General features: G+C 32.7%; 1 protein-coding gene and 1 long non-coding RNA gene across 2 annotated transcripts in view; one reads left to right on the top strand and one right to left on the bottom strand.

Annotated features, from left to right (window-relative positions):
• The window catches only part of LOC143229911 (uncharacterized), a 169,442-nt gene extending 158,963 nt beyond the window's left edge, over positions 1–10,479 (top strand). Inside the window, exons 18-22 of the mRNA XM_076462781.1 lie at positions 1,327–1,428; positions 2,645–2,779; positions 3,065–3,175; positions 4,636–4,778; positions 8,395–10,479. Coding sequence (XP_076318896.1) covers positions 1,327–1,428; positions 2,645–2,779; positions 3,065–3,175; positions 4,636–4,778; positions 8,395–8,553 — 650 coding nt within the window. The 3' untranslated portion in view covers positions 8,554–10,479. The remainder of the gene's footprint in view (positions 1–1,326; positions 1,429–2,644; positions 2,780–3,064; positions 3,176–4,635; positions 4,779–8,394) is intronic.
• Positions 1–21,906, bottom strand: part of LOC143229913 (uncharacterized) — a 55,421-nt gene that overhangs the window by 2,922 nt on the left and 30,593 nt on the right. The window lies entirely within an intron of this gene.

The raw sequence follows: 21,906 nt of genomic DNA, 5'->3' as shown, positions 1-21,906 counted from the left end.
TGGAGGTCCACAAGTGGCTCACACTAGACATTGTGCCTCCCCACAGAGAACTCGGTTCGTTGCCGCCAGTCTTCCTATTGTAATGTGCTGCGGGGTCCCTGTTTTCCCAAAGACAAAGATAACAGGGAAACTTGGTAAAGCCTCCTTGGAGACCCATGAGGAATGTCATTATTTTGAAGTATCCGATAACCTTCCAGCCATACTTATCATACTTCAAGACTTCTATCAAGGTCTTGATACTGTTGTATTCCTCTTTGAGGTGCACTGAATGAACCTGGGGAAGAGACGGATACTTATTCCCGTTATAAAGTAGCACAGCTTTGAGGCTTCTACAACATTCTAGAAAGTTCTTGAAAATTCCTGTAAGTTTGAGAAAATTCTATATCAGCTACTTAGCACAGAATCTACCTGTAACGTTCTAGAAAATGGGTAAATTTGAAAATTTTATTACCCAGGTCACAAAAGCAAAGATGGAAGAGAAAAATAGGTCTTTTCCGTTTACTTTAGGAATAGGCAATTGGAAAATAACACTTTCTGCCCAGGAACAAGAAAAAGTAAAAATTGTGTTACCTAGTGTAATTTTAACAACATGCGCAACAGTCAGTTTTATTTGTTACCTATTAATTTCACGTGTATATGATATAATTAAAAAATCTCAAATGATTTTTTTTTGGAATTTCGCACAAAGCTACTCGAGGGCTATCTGTGCTAGCCGTCCCTAATTTAGCAGTGTAAGGCTAGAGGGAAGGCAGCTAGTCATCACCACCCACCGCCAACTCTTGGGCTACTCTTTTACCAACGAATAGTGGGATTGACCGTCACATTATAACGCCCCCACGGCTGGGAAGGCGAGCATGTTTGGCGCGACGCAGGCACGAACCCGCGACCCTCGGATTACGAGTCGCACGCCTTACGCGCTTGGCCATGCCAGGCCTAATCTCAAATGAATAGAATCGAGAATTTAAAAGGGCGTTTTCACCGCTTATTTTTTCCAAAATCCAAGTGAGAATTGTCGACAAAATATTCTATATAAAACGTAAATTCTTAATTTTTCTAACAAACTAATTGGTCTGGTTTTCAACGTACTAAACCAAAAAAATTAATATTAACATTTAAACAACTATTTTAATTGTTTACAAGTATTTTATTTTTGATCTTTGTATAACCTATTGGGAATTAGCGCCATCTTTAAAGGCTTAAAAAAGTGCTTAGAAACGTTCTTTCAATACACCATTATAATTTTTTTCTGATAACCTAAATTAAATCATATACCGTATAAAATAAGTCGTGCGACACTATAAACATTTTATTTTTCAATACTTCAAGGAGACACTGTCGAGCCGATGACACTGGGTAAACTAGTGAAGAAAAAATTGTGTCGGACACTTAGCATGAAATCGGATAAGAATCAAAGGTCTGTGGGTCCAGGTAGGATGAGCAGAGTAGTTTTAGTGTGGTGACACTATTTCGAATGTCCTGTGTTCTGCATGATTGGTTGTTAGATAGCTAAACTTATAAACCAGCTTCCATACATCCATAATTCCCGCCTTTTCTTTAGAAGCTTCAAATTGTGAGGAATGTTGAATGAAGAAGCATTGGAAGTAAACTGTAGTTTGTCCGAATGAAAGAACACTGTGAATTTAGATTTATTCAGTAACAATAGAACATTTAGATTGAACACCACCGACATATATTCTAATAATAATTGCTGACTACGTAACACTAGATGCAGAATAATTTAATAACACAATAGTTTTTTTTTCTACTTACCAGACACTGGATATTTTCCCCTAAATAAAATCTTAACACATTCTTATGTCACTCAAAACATACCACCATTCAAAATAGCTATGTCCCTAATTGTGCTGGCAATTTGTGATACAATTTTCTATAAGAGTACATTTTATTTCAGTTAATCGTTGGTAGATTATGCTGTATGGGTACTATATATTCAAATAATTTCTTAGTGTGAAGGATTATAAAATCTAACTTACTAAAACTGCTTTGAGTTAACAATAATTTGTGACAGAATCTTTTAAACTAACATCGTTTCTCTAAAAAATTGTACAACGCTATATTTCCGGTAAGAAATGCTTTTACAATTTAGTTATCAAGTAATTATATATTATTTCATCCAGACGTACATTGGCATTTTAATACACCCACATGTATTCCACTGTTGTACTGTACTGGTACTGTAGAGTATTACATTTACATATACTCAGTTCTTGTATATCACCGAGACACTAATTGGTAAGGTAACGCATCTACATATACTACGCTGTCGTATTTCACCTGGACTTTAATTGGCTAATCAATACATTTAAATACATTCCATTATCCTAGATGCCTCGTTTATTTCTATTTTTTGCATCACACCAATAACATGATTTAATATTTGCTAAACTTGTAACATGGATCTAATAGCATTAATCAGTAACTCGTCATTTCAGTTTTCCTTTTCAAATTTACACCTTTTAAGCTTTAATTTTCACCATTCTTTAATTTTGTAACTTAAATAACGTAGACGTGTCCAAAGTAACCGCAAAATACAAAACTTTACATTAATAACTCAAACTTTTTATACAACGTATGTTTCATCACTTTGCTTTGTTATTCCATTCTTCCATTTTTCGGGAGACAGAATCAGAGAAAAGATCAACACCATCAAAGTCAGATTTACCGTCAGAGAATGAAATCCCAATAATGACAATTGGACCGAACGGAATTCGCAGAGGATCTGGACAGGTGTTCTCCAGAAAAATTAAGTTCAGCGGAGGTAGATTTTTTCAGTTGTAAAGCGAAAACTTAAAGTACTTTGAAAACAAGTTTTCTTTTAATTATTTAGTGTGTCTTTTACAAAAATAAAATTATAGAATTTATGGACACTATATAGTAATTTTAAAACAATGTCAAATATTGACTATTTTATAATACATTCTACTATATGGTTGAATTTTCATGATTTGAGAGTTGCATATAGTTTTGGAACATTATTAATTTCTAAATATTCGACACTAACCTGAACGTTTTATCAATATTTCTTTATCGTTTCGCCCTATAGCAGTACCTTTGGGAGACATCAAACTTGGATTTCTGATTACCAAAGGGCATCTAGAAGTTCAGGTCATTTGCGCTCGTCAGCTAAGACTTAACACAACAGGACAACCCCCTGGTAAAGTAAATTTATGTATATCTTTCATCTACACACATTTAGGAACAATGAGTTATAGATACGGGGTGAAAAGAACCATATAATTGGTATTATACGGTTTGGGCTAAAGGAAGCATTTCGATGAAAATCCAAATCATTGTATATGTATTTACTGTACGGGTAATTTACTATTAAATAAAATAGGTTTAGCAAAATAACATTGTTTGTTTGTTTTTGAATTTCGCGCAAAGCTACACAAGAGCTATCCGCGCTAGTTGTCCCTAATTTAGCAATATAAGACTAGAGAGAAGGCAGCTAGTCATCACCACCCATCTCCAACTCTTGGGCAACTCTTTTAGCAACGAATAGTGGGACTGACCTCGTAATCTGAGGGTCGTGGGTTCAAATCCCCGTCACCAAACATGCTCACCCTTTCAGCCGTGGGGGCGTTATAGTGTTACGGTCAATCCCAAGAGTTGTCAGTGGGTGGTGATGACTAGTGGCCTTCCTTCTAGCCATACACTGCTCAATTAGGGACAGCTAGTGCAGTTAGCCCTCGTGTAGCTTTGCATGAAAATTCAAAACAAACTAAACAAAACTGAGTACCGAGGGTGGGTGTTCCCATTTTATAGTTTGTCGAGTGTAGAGAAAAGAATGATCAATCATGCCATCTGTTTTTAGCATACTTTGTTACTAACGGTGAGATTAAACAGCTGAAACTTTAAGTAAAATACTCATAATTTATTTTGAAAGTTTCTAGAGAAAGCTAACAGAATATTTTCGTTTCATTCCATTTTACCTCTTGAAGAGAAAAGATTGTTTAAGTTTTCAACTTACCAAGTTATTTGAGTATTTCCAAACAGTATGGTTCACTACTTTAAGACACCTCATTTTATTAATCTAACAAATATCTACACTTCAGTTATACCGGTCATTACCAGTGATATGAATGAAAAGTGTTTTGATCTGAATATTTTACGAAGAAGTGCTATTTTTGAGAGTACGTGAAATATGATGATTTAAAGTTCATTTATATATATTTATTTATTTATTTAAAAAGATACATCTGAGGTCCGAGGCTATATTAGCCCCAATAAGTGCACAAACTTACTTGTTATGTTACGTGACCAAACAGGGTTGGCTTTCGGGTAAAATTATTATTATTAATTATTTTTATTGGAAATATATATCAGGTCAATAAACAATGATACGATCTCAAATGCTTATTGTCTTATGGTACTTTAATACAACACAATATCACTAAGGATGTCTGTGCCTACAAATTCTCCAAGTATGTGAGGTAAAGTCCAGTACATTTTCACAGCTAAATCATGTACTGGCGAATGAGTTTCTTTGGAATTAAAAATATATGTGTCCTATTGAAATTTTTAATATTCTTTACCGTTGAAACAGAGGCGGTACACTATAATATGACATTAAAACCATGGAATAAGTATATAAATGTTCTTACTTTTCTATAGATACATATGTTAAGACGTACTTGAAAGAAGGAGAGAAACAAATACAAAAAAGAAAGACTAGAGTAGTTCGACACTCAACAGAGCCACAATATCGCCAGACAGTAAAATACAATGCTTCAAATATCCAGGGGCGCCATCTATTGGTAAGTAACAAACAGTTATAATATTTTAATTTCACTCTTCAATAACGCGAAGTGGTATTTTCATTTCGTAGCACATTGCCTTAATATGCATTTAACACATTCCCAATAATTCTTTTAACTACTACCAAATTCAAACATGTGCAAGGTATATCTAAAAAATAGTACGTTGGAGAAAAAGTGTACTGAGTATTCTATGATTGGAAATATTTTTATCGTGTGAATTTTGATTTATGTTTGTTTCAAGTTGTTGTTGTTTGTTTTGTATTTTCATTTGCACAATATTTGCAAAGTATATAATAACTTTACACCCACAAGATGGCGATATAGTCTGTAAGCTAGTAATGAAGGCATTCTTGTCCGCTCAACCATCGACTTCATAATATTTCACAAATAAAATATTATTATTTTGTCTCATATTTTATACTACTAAATGCAAGGTATCCATCCTCCTGCATGTTTCATCTCTGATACCATAATCAAGTAATACAAGACCTTTATATTTTATAGTTTTGTATGCAAGGTGTCCATTCTCCTGAATGTTTCATCTCTGGCATCATAATCAAGTAATACAAGACCTTTATATTTCATAGTTTTGTATGCAAGGTGTCCATTCTCCTGAATGTTTCATCTCTGGCATCATAATCAAGTAATACAAGACCTTTATATTTCATAGTTTTGTATGCAAGGTGTCCATTCTCCTGAATGTTTCATCAAGTAATCTGTATGCATCATAATCAAGCATCATAATCAAGTAATACAAGACCTTTATATTTCATAGTTTTGTATGCAAGGTGTCCATTCTCCTGAATGTTTCATCTCTGACATCATAATCGAGTAATACAAGTATCTCCTCATTTTTAGCCTTTTAAGCTAGTAACAAACTAACTCATACCTTCTAACATTTAGCTTCAAAATAGAGTAATGAAAATATCATTTCGTTCTAGCTTCTTGTTCTATAAACACCGAATAAAATAACTTCTGAACGTCTAACTTTTGGCGTTATAATAGGATAAGATAAAATACTGTTCATAAAGTTTATGCTCACTATTTAATAACATAGAATATTTTTGTTCTAAACCCTTATCTTATAAATCAGTTATACAGTACCTTCTAACATTCTTTCTCCTGGTATTATAAGCCAGTGATAGAAGACGATAGTACCTTTAAACCTATTATATCATAATCTAACAAGGCGATGCATTTTACTTTCCTAATCTCTTAGTCTCCTGATCTAATAATACAACGCATCGCTTTGGAATGAATTTTCCTATAAGATAAAAAGTTGAACTGGAGTTACTCAGAATTATTCGTATTCTTAAAAATGGTTTCATATAAAACTCAAAATATAAACACGGTATTGGAAGTAGTTATGGATGTATTGAATATTACAAGATTGCTCTCACTTTATTGTGCGATAATAAACTGCACGAAGTATTGTTACATGTCTTTAGCTAGCACTGCGATTGGTTATCATCCAATTAATCAGACAGTGCCACATCAGTATAAATGTTCAGGCAGTCTTACTATTCACAGAAGTTGTGTGACGAATACACTGAAGGTTTTTTTGAGAGGTACAACACATCAAATATATAAAAAACCAACACCTCGGGTAATGAACGCTATTTCAAGTGAAGCGATATTCTATGTTTCACTGAGACCTATACATGAAACTAGTAATTATAATAAATGTGGCTAAGTTACAAAACTTAAATTTTTCACGGTGATTTAATTAGTTTAGGGTGTGTTTTTTACCTAAAAATGTGACAATCCATTAAAGATCTTGTCAATACCCTAACTATAAGTACTGGCATTAAGATACGCGTTTATCAAAAACAGATGATTAGAAAAGATAAACTTATAGGCGAAAAAATACTTCAAACAATGAAATGGACATCATTGGAAACGGTTGCTTTTAACAAGTTAATAGAAATTGAAATTATTAGCAACAATCAACGATGCTTTGTTCGATTGCAGAAATAAATATCTTGATTAATGTACAAAAACAAAACCTGCAACGAAACGTGCTTTGTCTCAACCGTTTCTATTTGAAATCTATACGAAATTTATGGTACTGTGACGACAGATTCAAACACATTGTCGTCTATCATGTCATTTCCTCCGAAACAAAATCTGTTTAGCAGAGATTCATCATCCTTGAAGACAATGATGTCAAGCCTACAGCCAATGTGATTAAATGATACCTGGATGTAAAACAGCAAAAAATATATATGCAAAAACGGCTCGTTTGGGTTGAGAAAATATTTTACACAGAAGACAAAAAACAAAAAAAAAAAAACACCGACGAAACACTCGCCTGCTATGGTTTAGCCTGAACATTGTCCTATATGGTTATTATTAAAGCTATATGGACTTACATGTAAACTAAAAAGCCAAAAGTCAACCAAACAACTAAGTTGAATTGTGGGAAGTAATCCAAAACCTTTTGAACCTTATTTCACCACCATAAATTGAAAACCGTGTGGTAAAAAACACCAATATGTAGTAGTGGTCATTTTCAAGCAAATGACCAGAATACCAGTGCATTTTTCTTCTTATTTTTATTTTTGATGTCTGTAATAAGGTGTTGAACCAATAATAAGCGGACCATTCAACTGAAGCTACTCGTTCTTTGTAACCTTTGTGTGTATACCACCTGTACTTGTCCATAGGTATTTTCAGTATAATAATAGAATATAATTTTTCATATTTCATTATTTTTGAGTTGTATATATAAAAAGACTACATTTATTTTCGTAACTAATTATTACAGACAAAGATGAAATACATATGTGATGTTTTGCTAATGCTGAAGGTTAGAATACCATTTGAAATTATTGAAATAATTTAAAACCAGAAGTCTATTAAAACAGAATGTTTGAAAGTTAAATGTCGAACCAACTCGTTATAAATCTCCTCCAGTCGCTAAACTTATGATTTTAAACTTGTTGGCTGTATCCACAAGTACATAGCCTAATGTGTGACGAAAATATCAAATACGTTCGATTCATAAAAAAAATATTTTATGGAATTTCATTTTAGACAATGGGAAAAAAAAAACATTTTATAGCCTATTATGTTTTGAAAGAAAAAGCATTCAAATAAAATCATACAAGTTGTTTCATGTTTGTTTTAGATAATATAACCTGATTTATGCAAAGTATTGTATAAAGCTGGGTCGAATGTGATGCAAAGTATTGTATAAAGCTGAGTCGAATGTGAAACAATGCACCCTATATTTTATTATTTTAAAATCATTACTATTAATAATACAACCTGACTTTATGAATTACCTCAAAATTGTATTTTAAAATATCAAATGAAAGTGCGTTTCATCATTCTTGATTTATATTTTAGAACCGTGATGACATTCATTTTCAAAAATAAAATAATTTAGTAAACGAAAATTAATATTATGTGTATTACTAGATACACTTTATTTTATAGACAAAAACATGAATGTATAAACAATTCATAAAAGTGCAATTAGAGAAGACAATCAAATATTATATAACTTTGCTTCTTTTTAATATTTAAAAAAAATGAAGTAAATTAACTAAGCCTATTTAATGATTATACAGTTTAAACCTAACCTTTTCGTTGTTTTATTTACGTCTAGGTAATGGTATGGGAACGACAGAAAGGTTTCGAACACAACAAACCACTAGGAGCAGCCGATATCCAGCTTGACAGATTGGACTTCTCAAAATTAATTGTTTGCTGGTACCCCCTTTATCCAATCTTGCATGAGGAGATGGGTTCGAACGAATCCGTTTGATTTTATGCAAAACAGTCTTGAAATTACCCCAAATGGTTTATGATATACCCTATATATATTGTTTGATTTTACGAAACTGTGGGAGTGAATGATATGTTTATCTTTACCTCTCTTTTTTGTATAGTAATTACCTCTGCCTCGAATGTTCTTCTTCGTGACGTCAGTGTATCTTTTCAAAGCTATAACTATTTTTTATGCTTCTATTTAGTTCTCTAGTAAACATTTGAGGCATTCGTTTTATGTTTATCAGATAAAAATATTTGTTATTGTGTAATGTTTTCCGATTGTCAACAAGTCACTTCTAAAAAAGTATTATGAAAATTATGTGTTCTTTATGGTGATAAAGTTGAAATAATTTACTAAAGTAAGTTTTTTTTCTGTGTTCGTGCGAAGAATGTTTATGGTGAAAGAGAACTTTATCTCCCATATTCTGGATTTCAATCAATTTCAGCGCTGACAAATGATTATGTTAATAGGTCAATATTCATCCGCTGGTATTACTATTATGTGTTTCCTTTTTATATACTACTGCAAAATGTTATCCGCACATGGCACAATTTTTAACAACGTACTGCACTTACGTTCTTAAAGTATATAGTTCTAACTAGCAACCTGTGATTTTCATTTATTTACTGGTCTCTAAAACAGGGGTTTCAAAACTGAGAGTCGTATAAAGTGTTATGGGTCCGTTAGTAAACACACAAAATATACTTAAGGATTTTCAATATCTATAGATTCACTGGGTGGGGGCCTCAGTTAGGATTTTGGGCTGTCCTTGTGTTCAAGAAGTTTGGGAACTCCTGCTCTATAAGAGTTTTCTTGTGAGTAACATTTACAAATTTCTGATACCAGTAAAACACCTCTACATAATGTGCTTCATGATATTTACTTTGTATGAGAAAGTTCGTGAAACTACAGAGAAAATGCATCGTGTTGAACTGTGTTAGGAATAATCTATTATTGCTCATATCTTCAATGTAACAATGATTCACGTTTGTCAATTACTTTAGTGGTTGATATGGTTTGTCAAAAGTAAGTAAAATTCAGTTGATTTCCGAAAATCGATTACTTTGTGAAATGAAATACTGTAATAATTTGAAAGGTTCAAGATCTGGCTGTAACAAAAAATGTTTTAACAATTACAAATCATTATCACAAAAGTATGTAACGATTTTTAATATCAAGCTACTGGTTATTTGTATCAGAAAAAAAAATAATCTCAAAATTAATTACCAAAACGTTGATTAAATAAATAATTAAATATGATTTAACTTGTTTCAGATGTCCATGGTCAAGGAACCATGACTAGTAATCTTTTATGGTTGAAGTGCTAAAACTGTTCTCGAAGCATTAATTTTGTATTTTGAATAAGGTGACACAGTCACTTTTGAACCCAATTTTATCTATTTATTTTGAAATAACTTTTGTTATAATAATATTTTATAATTCTCAAATTTGAGAACTGTGTTGTTGTTTTTTTTCGTAACTTGTCTAAGTTGTGACAGCTTTGTAGACAATAAACTGTAAAATCAGTTGTTATTTAAGATAACTCGCTCTTGGCAAGGCCTATATGTTAATGTTATAAAACAAGAAATCTGAAAAGTTAAATATTTTGATATGGTTTAATCCAGATAGAGTTTTAAAAAATTCGATGTATGACATTGGTTTACCGTTCGATTCTTTCCAAAATTAATATCATCCGCAAAATAAGATTATCCGTAATTTTGAATTTAAACAGAATTCCATTTGCACATTTTTTCATTTAGAGACAATATTTTTATTCCTAAACTTGATAGTTTTTTGTTAATTAGTCTAAATTTGAACTTTTTTCTTGGTAATATATCTCAGAACGGCTGATATGGGTATTAACACTTTTACTGATAAGGAGAGAACAACGTTTCGACCTTCCTAGGTCACTTTCACCTGAAAATGACGTAAGAATGTCAAACCTTTGTTCTCCATTCTAAGATACATTTTTATTTCAAGTGTGTTTCTCGTCATCAAGAATCTTTCTTGTTAATTAATCTAACTTTGAATATCGTTCTCTTTAATTGGCCTAACTTTGATGTACATCTTTTATTGTTAATTAGTCTAAGTTTGATGGGAATCTTTGTTGTTAATTAGTCCAACTTTGATGGACATTTTTTTCTAAATTAGTCTAACTTTAGGGGACATTTTTTCTTATGAATTAGTCTAACATTGGTAGAATCTTTCTTGTCAATTAATCTACGTTTGGACAACTTTTTATTAATTCGTCTAAGCTTGGACATCTTTTTGTTAATTACTCTAAGTATGGACATCTTTTATTGTTAATTAGTCTAAGTTTGGACATCTTTTATTGTTAATTAGTCTAAGTTTGGACATCTTTTATTGTTAATTAGTCTAAGTTTGGACATCTTTTTCTTAATTAGTCTAAGTTTGGACATCTTTTTGTTAATTAGTCTAAGTTTGGACATCTTTTTGTTAATTAGTCTAAGTTTGATAAACATCTTTTTTATTAATTAGTCTATCGTTGGTAGACATCTTTCTTGTTAATTAATTTAAGTTTAGTGATCTTTTTTTGTTAATTAGCTTAATTTTGATGGGCATGTTCCTTTGTTAATTAGCTTAATTTTGATGGACATGTTCTTTTGTTAATTAGTCTAAGTTGATGGATGGACACCTTCTTTTGTTAATTAGTCTAGGTTGATGGATGGACATATTTTTTGTTAACTAGTTTAAGTTGATGGATGGACATCTTTCTTGTTAATTAGTCTAAGTTGATGGATGGACATCTTTTGTTAATTAGTCTAAATTGATGGATGGACGTCTTCTTTTGTTAATTAGTCTAAGTTCATGGATGGACATCTTTTTTGTTAACCAGTTTAAGTTGATGGATGGACATCTTTCTTGTTAATTAGTCTAAGTTGATGGATGGACATCTTTCTTGTTAACTAGTTTAAGTTGATGGATGGAAATATTTCTTGTTAATTAGTCTAAGTTGATGGATGGACATATTCTTTTGTTAATTAGTCTAAATTGATGGATGGACGTCTATTTTGTTAATTAGTCTAAGTTGATGGATGGACATCTTTTTTGTTAACTCGTTTAAGTTGATGGATGGACATCTTTCTTGTTAATTAGTCTAAATTGATGGATGAACATCTTTTGTTAATTAGTCTAAGTTGCTGGATGGTCGTCTTCTTTTGTTAATTACCATAAGTTGATGGATGGACATCTTTTTTGTTAACTAGTTTAACTTTGGACATTTTTCCTGTTAATTAGACTAATTTTTGACAAATATTTCCTTCGTGCAAACAATGAAATTCCCATGAATAAAAAACACTGAATGAATTTCCTACGGTTAATATATTATTTAAAATGAGAATTGTTATTATTGTGCCAAATTCTGATATACCTTAAAATTTTGCTTGCATCCACTACTTCCAGTAAAACCAAAATGGTAAATTAAAAAAAAAAAATTCTTAGAAACAAATACAAACGTTTATATTAAAATAAAGGATTAATTTAACACAAACAAAGCAAAGTGTAGCATAACAAAAATAACCTTTTGTTTACAAGAGTTGATCTTTTTATTTTTTATTTAAGTGTAATAAACTGAACTAACTTATTCACCCACTTTAAAATATGTTGCTTTTAATAACGAGTTTGTTAACGATCTGTCTTGATTAGGAACTGACGTCATCACATAGTGGAACGAGTACCATTAAAATTGTGGTTGTTTTTATTTATTTTGTGTTTCTCGAACATACGTGTATTTCTATACGAACATAGTTTTTGTCGCTTTTCTTGTTAATATTGAAGGTGTATTATCATACATAACTTTATCTACAGTTATAATTTTTATGTTATGATTGTAAACAACACAAATCGTTTCTTTATTAAAACACTTTTAAGTTCCATTAATAATAAAAGACAACATTTCTTAATTTACTCTGACTGATAAAAACGAACATAATCGTCAATAAAATACACATCTGGGTATACTGAAACATTATTCTGATTCGAACGTATGCTAAAACATTAGTTTGCTAAAACGTTTTTGTCACGTATAAAATCCTCAGACATTTTGTTGTGTTTAGACAGGAGAATCTGTTATTAAGTTTTAGATTATCTCTATTCTATTGTTCCTGTAATCCAATCATTGAAAATATATGTTATAAAAGACAGAATGTCATGTCACATAAGTTTGAAACGGAATTATAACAGTTAACCAAACGTTTTATCTATAGAATAACTAATAGGTTATATGTATCATGCTTTTACTGTTGATAAACAGTTAAGGTGGAACAGTGCCTTATTTGTTAAAGAAACCCGTAACTTAAGAGTAGTGGATAGTATTATCTGTGTGTACAATTCATTTGAGATGTGAAACGGTATTTAAGTCAGATTTTACTGAAAAACATTTGGTTGGCACTAATATAATTTGTGGACTGTATAAAACCGCCTGGTAAATGTTGTAGTTTTCGTGTTTTGACAATAAGAACAAACTTATACAAAAGTATTCTATCAATCAAAAATGGTGAAGAAAAAATGAATCGAAAAACAAGACATTTGCTCTTTGAAATGCTTTGATTTTTGTATTATTTAATATACAGTTAAAATCTCCTATCATTCTAAAGTAGAGATTCGATCAAGTTGGGAAGATTAATGTTTGTTTTCCTTCAAAAGTGATTTCACGTGAAAGGTGAATATTATTCAGAAAGAGATGATTTCATATGCAACAGACCAGTGATGTAAGCAGAGATTTGAAAAGTAAATTCTGAATGGTACAGAATAGTGATGTATCCAGACATTGCAAAAAGTAAGTTGTGAAAGGAAGAGAATAGTGATGTATGCAGACATTTGAAAAAGTAAGTTGTTATGGAACAGAATAATGATGTATGCAGATATTTGAAAAAGTAAGTTGTTATGGAACAGAATAGCGATGTATGCAGAGATTTGAAAAAGTATGTTGTGAATGGAACAGAATAGTAATGTATGCAGATATTTGAAAAAGTAAGTTGTTATGGAACAGAATAGTGATGTATGCAGACATATGAAAACGTAAGGTGTGAATGGTACAGAATAGTGATGTATGCAGAGATTTGAAAAAGTAAGTTGTTATGGAACAGAATAGTGATGTATGCAGAGATTTGAAAAAGTAAGTTCTTATGGAACAGAATAGTGATGTATGCAGACATATGAAAACGTAAGGTGTGAATGGTACAGAATAGTGATGTATGTAGACATATGAAAAAGTAAGTTGTTATGGAACAGAATAGTGATGTATGCAGACATGAAAACGTAAGGTGTGAATGGTACAGAATAGTGATGTATGTAGACATATGAAAAAGTAAGTTGTGAATGGAACAGAATAGTGATGTATGCGGACATTTAAAAAAGTAAGTTGTGAATGGAACAGAATAGTGATGTATGCAGACATTTGAAAAAGTAAGTTGTGAATAGAACAAAATAGTGATGTATGTAGACCTTGGAAGAAGTAAGTTGTTGTGGTACAGAATAGTGATGTACGTAGACATTTTAAACAGTAAGTTGTGAATGGAGCAGAATAGTAATGTATGCAGACATTTGAAAAAGTAAGGTGTGAATGGTACAGAATAGGAATGTATGTAGACCTTTGAAGAAGTAAGTTGTTATGGAACAGAATAGTGATGTATGCAGACACATGACAAAGTAAGGTGTGAATGGAGCAGAATAGTGATGTATGTAGACATTTGAAAAAGTAAGTTGTGAATGCTACAGAATAGTGATGTATGCAGACATTTGAAAAAGTAAGTTGTGAATGCTACAGAATAGTGATGTATGCAGACCTTTGAAAAAGTAAGTTGTGAATGGAACAGAATAGTGATGTATGCAGACGTATGAAAACGTAAGGTGTGAATGCTACAGAATAGTGATGTATGTAGACCTTTGAAAAAGTAAGTTGTGAATGGAGCAGAATAGTGATGTATGCAGACATTTGAAAAAGTAAGTTGTGAATGCTACAGAATAGTGATGTATGTAGACATTTGAAAAAGTAAGTTGTGAATGCTACAGAATAGTGATGTATGCAGACATTTGAAAAAGTAAGTTGTGAATGCTACAGAATAGTGATGTATGTAGACATTTGAAAAAGTAAGTTGTGAATGCTACAGAATAGTGATGTATGTAGACATTTGAAAAAGTAAGTTGTGAATGGAACCAAATAGTGATGTATGCAGACATTTGAAAAGGTAATTTGTTGTGTATGGAACCGAGTAGTGGTATAAGCTGACAACTGGTGTGCGGTGTCATTCGGATAATGATTTAGAATGGTACAGAATACTGGTTCATGCTGCTATTCGTAAAAGAAAAAAGAAGTGAAAATGTGTTTTGATGTGAAACAGTGAATGCACGTGCGCTGTCGCTAAAACATGCGATTTTATAAATAACAATATATTTAAGTAAACATTTGTTCAAATGAATTTTGTACTGATAACAACAAATTATAATAATTTACCTGCAACGTAAGTCTGTACATATGTCTGTCTATAACACGTACAAAAGGATCAGTAAATATTTACTGATTCATAGAGTGAAATGTTTGTTATCGAAAGGTAATTTTTCCACCACAAAATTATAAGAAACTAAGATATAAAACCTAATATAATTCCAACTCCAATTATTTCATCGTTGGCATAAATTAGTTCAAGACTTATGTTTATTATGAGTGTCACAGATTACCTCCAAGCTGTTCACTATGATTCAGTTTTAAAACTAGGCACACTTACGTGGAATATTCCAAACAATGCGGAAATCGATGTCATATAGATGAATTACTTGTATACGTTCATAGGATATCACATCCAGGAGAAAGCAAAAAAAAAAAAAAATGTTTCGAATAAAGATGTTGTTACATTGTAGAAACAAACTGAAGAGACTGTTTTCAGTCATGGTTACCATCAGTTTGTATCCAACTGATGAAGTTGTCCAACGTCTTATCTTCTTAACCAAATACCCAGTTCACTGATACAATTACTGTCACATCAAATAGGCTTCAATAGTTCTATACAAATGCTATTTTCTGAGTCCTTGGAATTGATAGTTTTAAAATCCTCACCAGTTTTTGTTATTTCTTTGCCAACGTAGCTCTCTAAGTATTTTAAAAGAGATATCCAAGATTTGACATCAAGACTTTTCGATACGTGGTTTCATGGTGTTGTAATGTTTAGTGTGATGTAACAAAAAATTGTGATGTTCTCAAGCTGGGCTTACATATCTTCAGAATCCATTGCATTATTTGAATGCTCCAAAACAGCTGTAGACTTTGCAGCTAAATAATTTAGGTACTTAAATACGTTGGAATGACGAGTAAAGACTTTTTTATGGGAAAGAACAGCTCGCAGTGAACGTATTTGTCGACTTTCAATAATCAGTCGTTGTGTAAAGTGTTTACTTGATACAAAATATCTCTTATTTTATATCGGCGGTGTTGGTATATTTGTGTATTCTACGAAGTATATTTAAAGTGTATTTTTTTATGATTGCAATACAAATCCGCTTGTTCCTAACCCCATCAGTAATATTTCATTGTTCTTCTTGGCTGTTCCTGTGTACATATATACATATATTTATACGTATATATTAATACATATGTATATGTATATATTTATATCATTACAATAAATAATTAAGTAAATACGCGTGATGGATTTTTCTCTGTATTATTGTTTATTGTGTAGTAAGGAAAAGCGTGAAACTGGCGTTGTTAGAAAGTTTTAATGGAGTTAAGAAAGCAATGACTAGTGACTCGTGACGTCACTTGAACATTTATTTAAATACAAAGTAACAGCGTCGATACACGTATGTATGTTTGTTTGTTTGTTTTTGAATTTCGCACAAAGCTACTCGAGGGCTATCTGCGCTAGCCGTCCCTAATTTAGCAGTGTAAGACTAGAGGGAAGGCAGCTAGTCATCACCACCCACCGCCAACTCTTGGGCTACTCTTTTACCAACGAATAGTGGGATTGACTGTAACATTATAACGCCCCCACGGCTGAATGGGCGAGCATGTTTGGCCCGACGGGGATGCGAACCCGCGACCCTCAGATTACGAGTCGCACGCCTTAACACGCTTGGCCATGCCAGGCCTACACGTATGTAACAAATCCAATCGCTTTCACGTTTCAACGTGTGTAACAAACGCAGTTTCTTTCATGTAAATCAATTTTTGTCGTCTCTACACACATTTTCGCCCTTTCAACCGTGAGGGCATTATAATATAACGTTGTAAACCTTCTGTTCCTTGTAAAAAGAGTAGCCCAAAAGGCTTACAATAAAGCTCGTGTTTTGTTGTTTTAAATCCGTTTCTATGTTCTTCCTTTCCCGTGCTAACCACCCGACAAATTTATAGGTCTATAATCTATAGCCTGACCACCAGGCTATACTAATACGTTTTTAGTAATGGACCATCATAAAGTATCTTGTTAAACTTGTGCTCCGAACAAAACTTGTATCGCAATAATATTTCCCGAATCCTGATATATAACATACTACACATCAACATTTTTTGTAGTTATATATCCAAAACCCCTTGAAATATAATATATAACTAGTCCTAGCACCCTTCTGTATACGTCATACTTAGTCCTTATAATTAAAATTAGAAATATAGTTTTGTATATCATACCCATTGTTCAAAAAACATTAGTTTTAACGATTGCACTTATTTTCTCTAGCTGTCCCTGTTTGTTGGTTGCAAACTACACAAACAACACAACTCACTCTATAAACAACCATAACATAAATATAACTTCTATGAATGATTACCATCATTAACTATTTAAAATGTTTATTTAAGCCCGATTCATAGTTATAAAAAAAATAATAAAACGTAAAACATTTGAGAGTAGTTGTTTGATTTTGATTTTTTTTTAATTTCGCGCAAAGCTACTTGTGGGCGACCTGCGCAAGAGACTAGTTATAGCACAAAATCAGGAAAAAAACAAAACTTTTTAAAGTCATCTTATAATAAGTACACACTGGGCTACGTTTTACACGAAGAATGATCAAACAGTGTAATTCACACAGACATTGTATGCCATTTACACGTGTAATAAAATATTGTACATTAGGTTTTATCGAACGCTTTATAACTAGGCTTAACTGACCATTCTGGACTCATTGTACGAAGCGGTATTACTATGAATGTGTCTTATGGGACTTTCCCGTAATTTGAACATAAGGGGAATGACCGGCTACAGTTTACTGACCTTTATGACATTAACCAGACAAATGTCACTCGACGTCACGCTGTTGTTATGGGCACACATTTTAAAGAAAATAGCCCTTTTGAAAATAGATTCCCAGCCAGCCTGGTGAACCCTGCTATTGGACGAAAATCCTTGTCGTTACTGGATACACCAGATAAAGTGTGGTTAACACCCTTGTTTATCTTCATTCATACATTTTGATAGTCACTCTATATTACTATATACGTTATTTAAAAACTGTACAGTTACATAAAGAATGTTTACCGGGAAGCCGTTGTGACATAAAGACGGATGTATAACAACTCATATGTTTAACCGGCTGCAGTTAAAGTTTATGAACTGTTACCAAACGTTATTAGCGACCACGTGTTCACCACTTGTACTATGGCTTGTGATGTTCTAACTTCGTATCAATCCAGTCTGTAAGTAACTACATTGTTCTTATTGTTACAGTATACGCTTCTTTCATTTACTATTACCATAACAGAACGCAACAAAAGATATTTTGAAGAGACGAAAACAGTTATAAAATTAGCAGTAGTTCTGGTCATCACTAGTCCTTGCTACAATCTTGAATTAAATATATTTGACGCTAAGATATATTATTCAAGGGCACTCAGAATAGTAAGGGTTCTAAAATTTATATGTAAAAAACGGCTCGTTTGGGTTGAGAAAATTTTTTTACGTAGAGGAGTGAGCAACGTTTCGACCTTCTTCGTTCATCGTCAGATTCACAAAGAAAGAGAGAGGTAACTGACCGGAAGCTGACCACATGTCTGAAAGGGGTTGTGTAACTGGGTGTCGGAATGTAGAGGGCGGGCTTAGATGTTTGAATATATAATTTTATATTATTTATTTTATTATTATTATTTATTATATTATTTTTTAATATAAATATAAAGGTGTACCTTTGTATTGGTTTATATAGGGCTTGAATTGTTGTATAAGTAAGGCTTCTTTAATTTTGCGTTTGTTTATGTTTGTTTTTTTATTTAGTATTTGAGTGTTTTCTATGGTTATGTTGTGTTTATTTGACTTGCAGTGTTCGAAAACGTGTGAAGGTGACTTTTTATGTTCTGTGAATCTGGTTTCCATTTTTCTACTTGTTTCTCCAATATAGAAGTCGTGGCAGTTATCACATTGTATTTTATAAATAATGTTGGTGTGGTGTTTGTCAGTGTAGTTTTTACATAGTATAGACCTCAGTTTTGTGCCTGGTTTTTGAATAAATTTGGTATTAAGTGGAATGTCATATTTTGTTACTAGTACAAGTGGGTTTTCTCGACATCACTGGTTCTAAAATTTGCATATTCTTCTCATTAAACCTGTTGACAATTATCTTTTAGCTTATGACATAGACATAGCGAATTTCTAAACTAAATTTGATGGAATACGACCGTTAATTTTAAGGTGAGAGAATGCGCTTTACAATTCGGGTTAAAAGCACACCTTAAGTTTATCTGTGGATATATTATTCGAAGTACGTTTCTTAACTGATTTTAAGCAACCGAAGAACATTTACCAATACCGGGGCCCCTCGCTAGTACAGCGGTAAGTCTACGGATTTATAACGCTAAAATTAGGGGTTCGATTCCCCTCGGTGGGCTGAGCAGATAGCCCGATGTGGCTTTGCTATGAAAAAAAAACACAAAAACACAAACACAAATAATAACTAAGTATTCCTTCTGTGACTTATATGAGAAAAACGTTTTTAAGCAAAATTTTCTTTGGCGTTATATTGACTTAACGCATAACTTGATGAGAGCTAGGGCCCGGCATAGCCAAGTGGTTAAGGCATTCGATTGGTAATATGAGGGTTACGAGTTCGAATCTCTGTCACTCCAAACATGCTCGCACTCTCAGCCGTGGCGGCGCTATACTGTGACGGTCAATCCCATTATTTGTTTATAAAAGAGTAGCCTAAGAGTTGGCGGTGGGTGGTGATGGATAGCTGCCTTCCCTCTAATCTTACACTGCTAAATTAGAGACGGCTAGCGCAGATAGCCCTCGATATACCTTTGCTCGAAATTCAAAACAAGCCAAACTATAAGAGCTAGAGATGTGATAAGCACAATGGAAAAGATTTTTAACCAAATTTTCTTTAAATGTATTTGGTATATAAACAGTAAAATGTAAACAAAACCTTGTAAAGGCATGTTGTTTTTTAAAGGTTCACTTCTATATGAAAACGTGCATAACACTGCACAACAATTTTTTTTTTAAGTTTTGCTTCCTGAAAAGTTTTGCTGATTGTGAGAGGTACCTGGTGGGTATGCACAAATATAGTTTTGGTTTTGCTTCATCACGTAAGAACTCTGAGAAATAGACAGTTAACTGTTTACCGGCAATAACGTATTTAATTGCGTTTATGTTTCTAATACGCTATTAAGTTCAACATAATTCAAGTGTTTTGCTCCTGATTTTCGTTTGTATTCAATGTCCGATGCATCACGTTGCAGTGTCCAACAGTAGTCAGCAAGCATTGACGGATTCCAGTTGTCCTGATATCGTTTTTCCATTGTAGCAATGTCCTGGTGAAACTGAAGATTTCGATGAAACGGTACGTGATGGGCAAATTTGGAAGTGATTTTCGTGATCAGCAGCCAAAAATCTATAAGGAACATCCAACAGTGTTCAAGAAGCAAAAACTTTGTTGTGCAGTGTTATTGTTATTGACCCAAGTGTCAAAAAAAGAAAATATGTCATCTGTCTGTTGTTTCACAGTAAACCTTACATCTTTACCTACTGTCAAGTACATACTAGTAACTGAGAACAGAAGCAATCTAGAAGTGGTGTCACTAGATTTATTTGACCAAGTAAAGTAAGGAAACATGCGTCCCAAGCGCACCTATTAAGGCCAGAGATTTAGGGTTTGTATTAAGGCCACGGAAACTTCTTGGGTTCTGGATTAAATTTTATGAAATCCTATGTTTTTCCTGAGAGTAATTTCTGTAAATTAGATAAAATTTTACTGGTAAAGTATGAAAAGTGGGTGGAAGGTTCCTCGTCTTTTGTCACTTCCTTCACCACTCTGTAAATTAGATAAATTTTACTAGTAAAAAGTATGAAAAGTGGGTGGAAGGTTCCTCGTCTTTTGTCACTTCCTTCACCACTCTGTAAATTAGATACATTTTTACTGGTAAAGTATGAAAAGTGGGTGGAAGGTTCCTCGTCTTTTGTCACTTCCTTCACCACTCTGTAAATTAGATAAATTTTTACTAGTAAAGTATGAAAAGTGGGTGGAAGGTTCCTCGTCTTTTGTCACTTCCTTCACCACTCTGTAAATTAGATACATTTTTACTGGTAAAGTATGAAAAGTGGGTGGAAGGTTCCTCGTCTTTGTCACTTCCTTCACCACTCTGTAAATTAGATAAATTTTTACTAGTAAAGTATGAAAAGTGGGTGGAAGGTTCCTCGTCTTTTGTCACTTCCTTCACCACTCTGTAAATTAGATAAATTTTTACTGGTAAAGTATGAAAAGTGGGTGGAAGGTTCCTCGTCTTTTGTCACTTCCTTCACCACTCTGTAAATTAGATAAATTTTACTGGTAAAGTATGAAAAGTGGGTGGAAGGTTCCTCGTCTTTTGTCACTTCCTTCACCACTCTGTAAATTAGATAAATTTTACTGGTAAAGTATGAAAAGTGGGTGGAAGGTTCCTCGTCTTTTGTCACTTCCTTCACCACTCTGTAAATTAGATAAATTTTTACTGGTAAAGTATGAAAAGTGGGTGGAAGGTTCCTCGTCTTTTGTCACTTCCTTCACCACTCTGAAAATTAGATAAATTTTTACTAGTAAAGTATGAAAAGTGGGTGGAAGGTTCCTCGTCTTTGTCACTTCCTTCACCACTCTGTAAATTAGATACATTTTACTAGTAAAGTATGAAAAGTGGGTGGAAGGTTCCTCGTCTTTGTCACTTCCTTCACCACTCTGTAAATTAGATAAATTTTTACTAGTAAAGTATGAAAAGTGGGTGGAAGGTTCCTCGTCTTTTGTCACTTCCTTCACCACTCTGTAAATTAGATAAATTTTTACTAGTAAAGTATGAAAAGTGGGTGGAAGGTTCCTCGTAGATACATTTTTTGTCACTTCCTTCACCACTCTGTAAATTAGATACATTTT

Source organism: Tachypleus tridentatus, chromosome 10 (assembly GCF_004210375.1).
Source record: "Tachypleus tridentatus isolate NWPU-2018 chromosome 10, ASM421037v1, whole genome shotgun sequence".
NCBI lineage: Eukaryota > Metazoa > Arthropoda > Merostomata > Xiphosura > Limulidae > Tachypleus > Tachypleus tridentatus.
The sequence above is the reverse complement of the archived record's forward strand: the minus strand, read 5'-3'. Positions and strand labels throughout refer to the sequence as shown.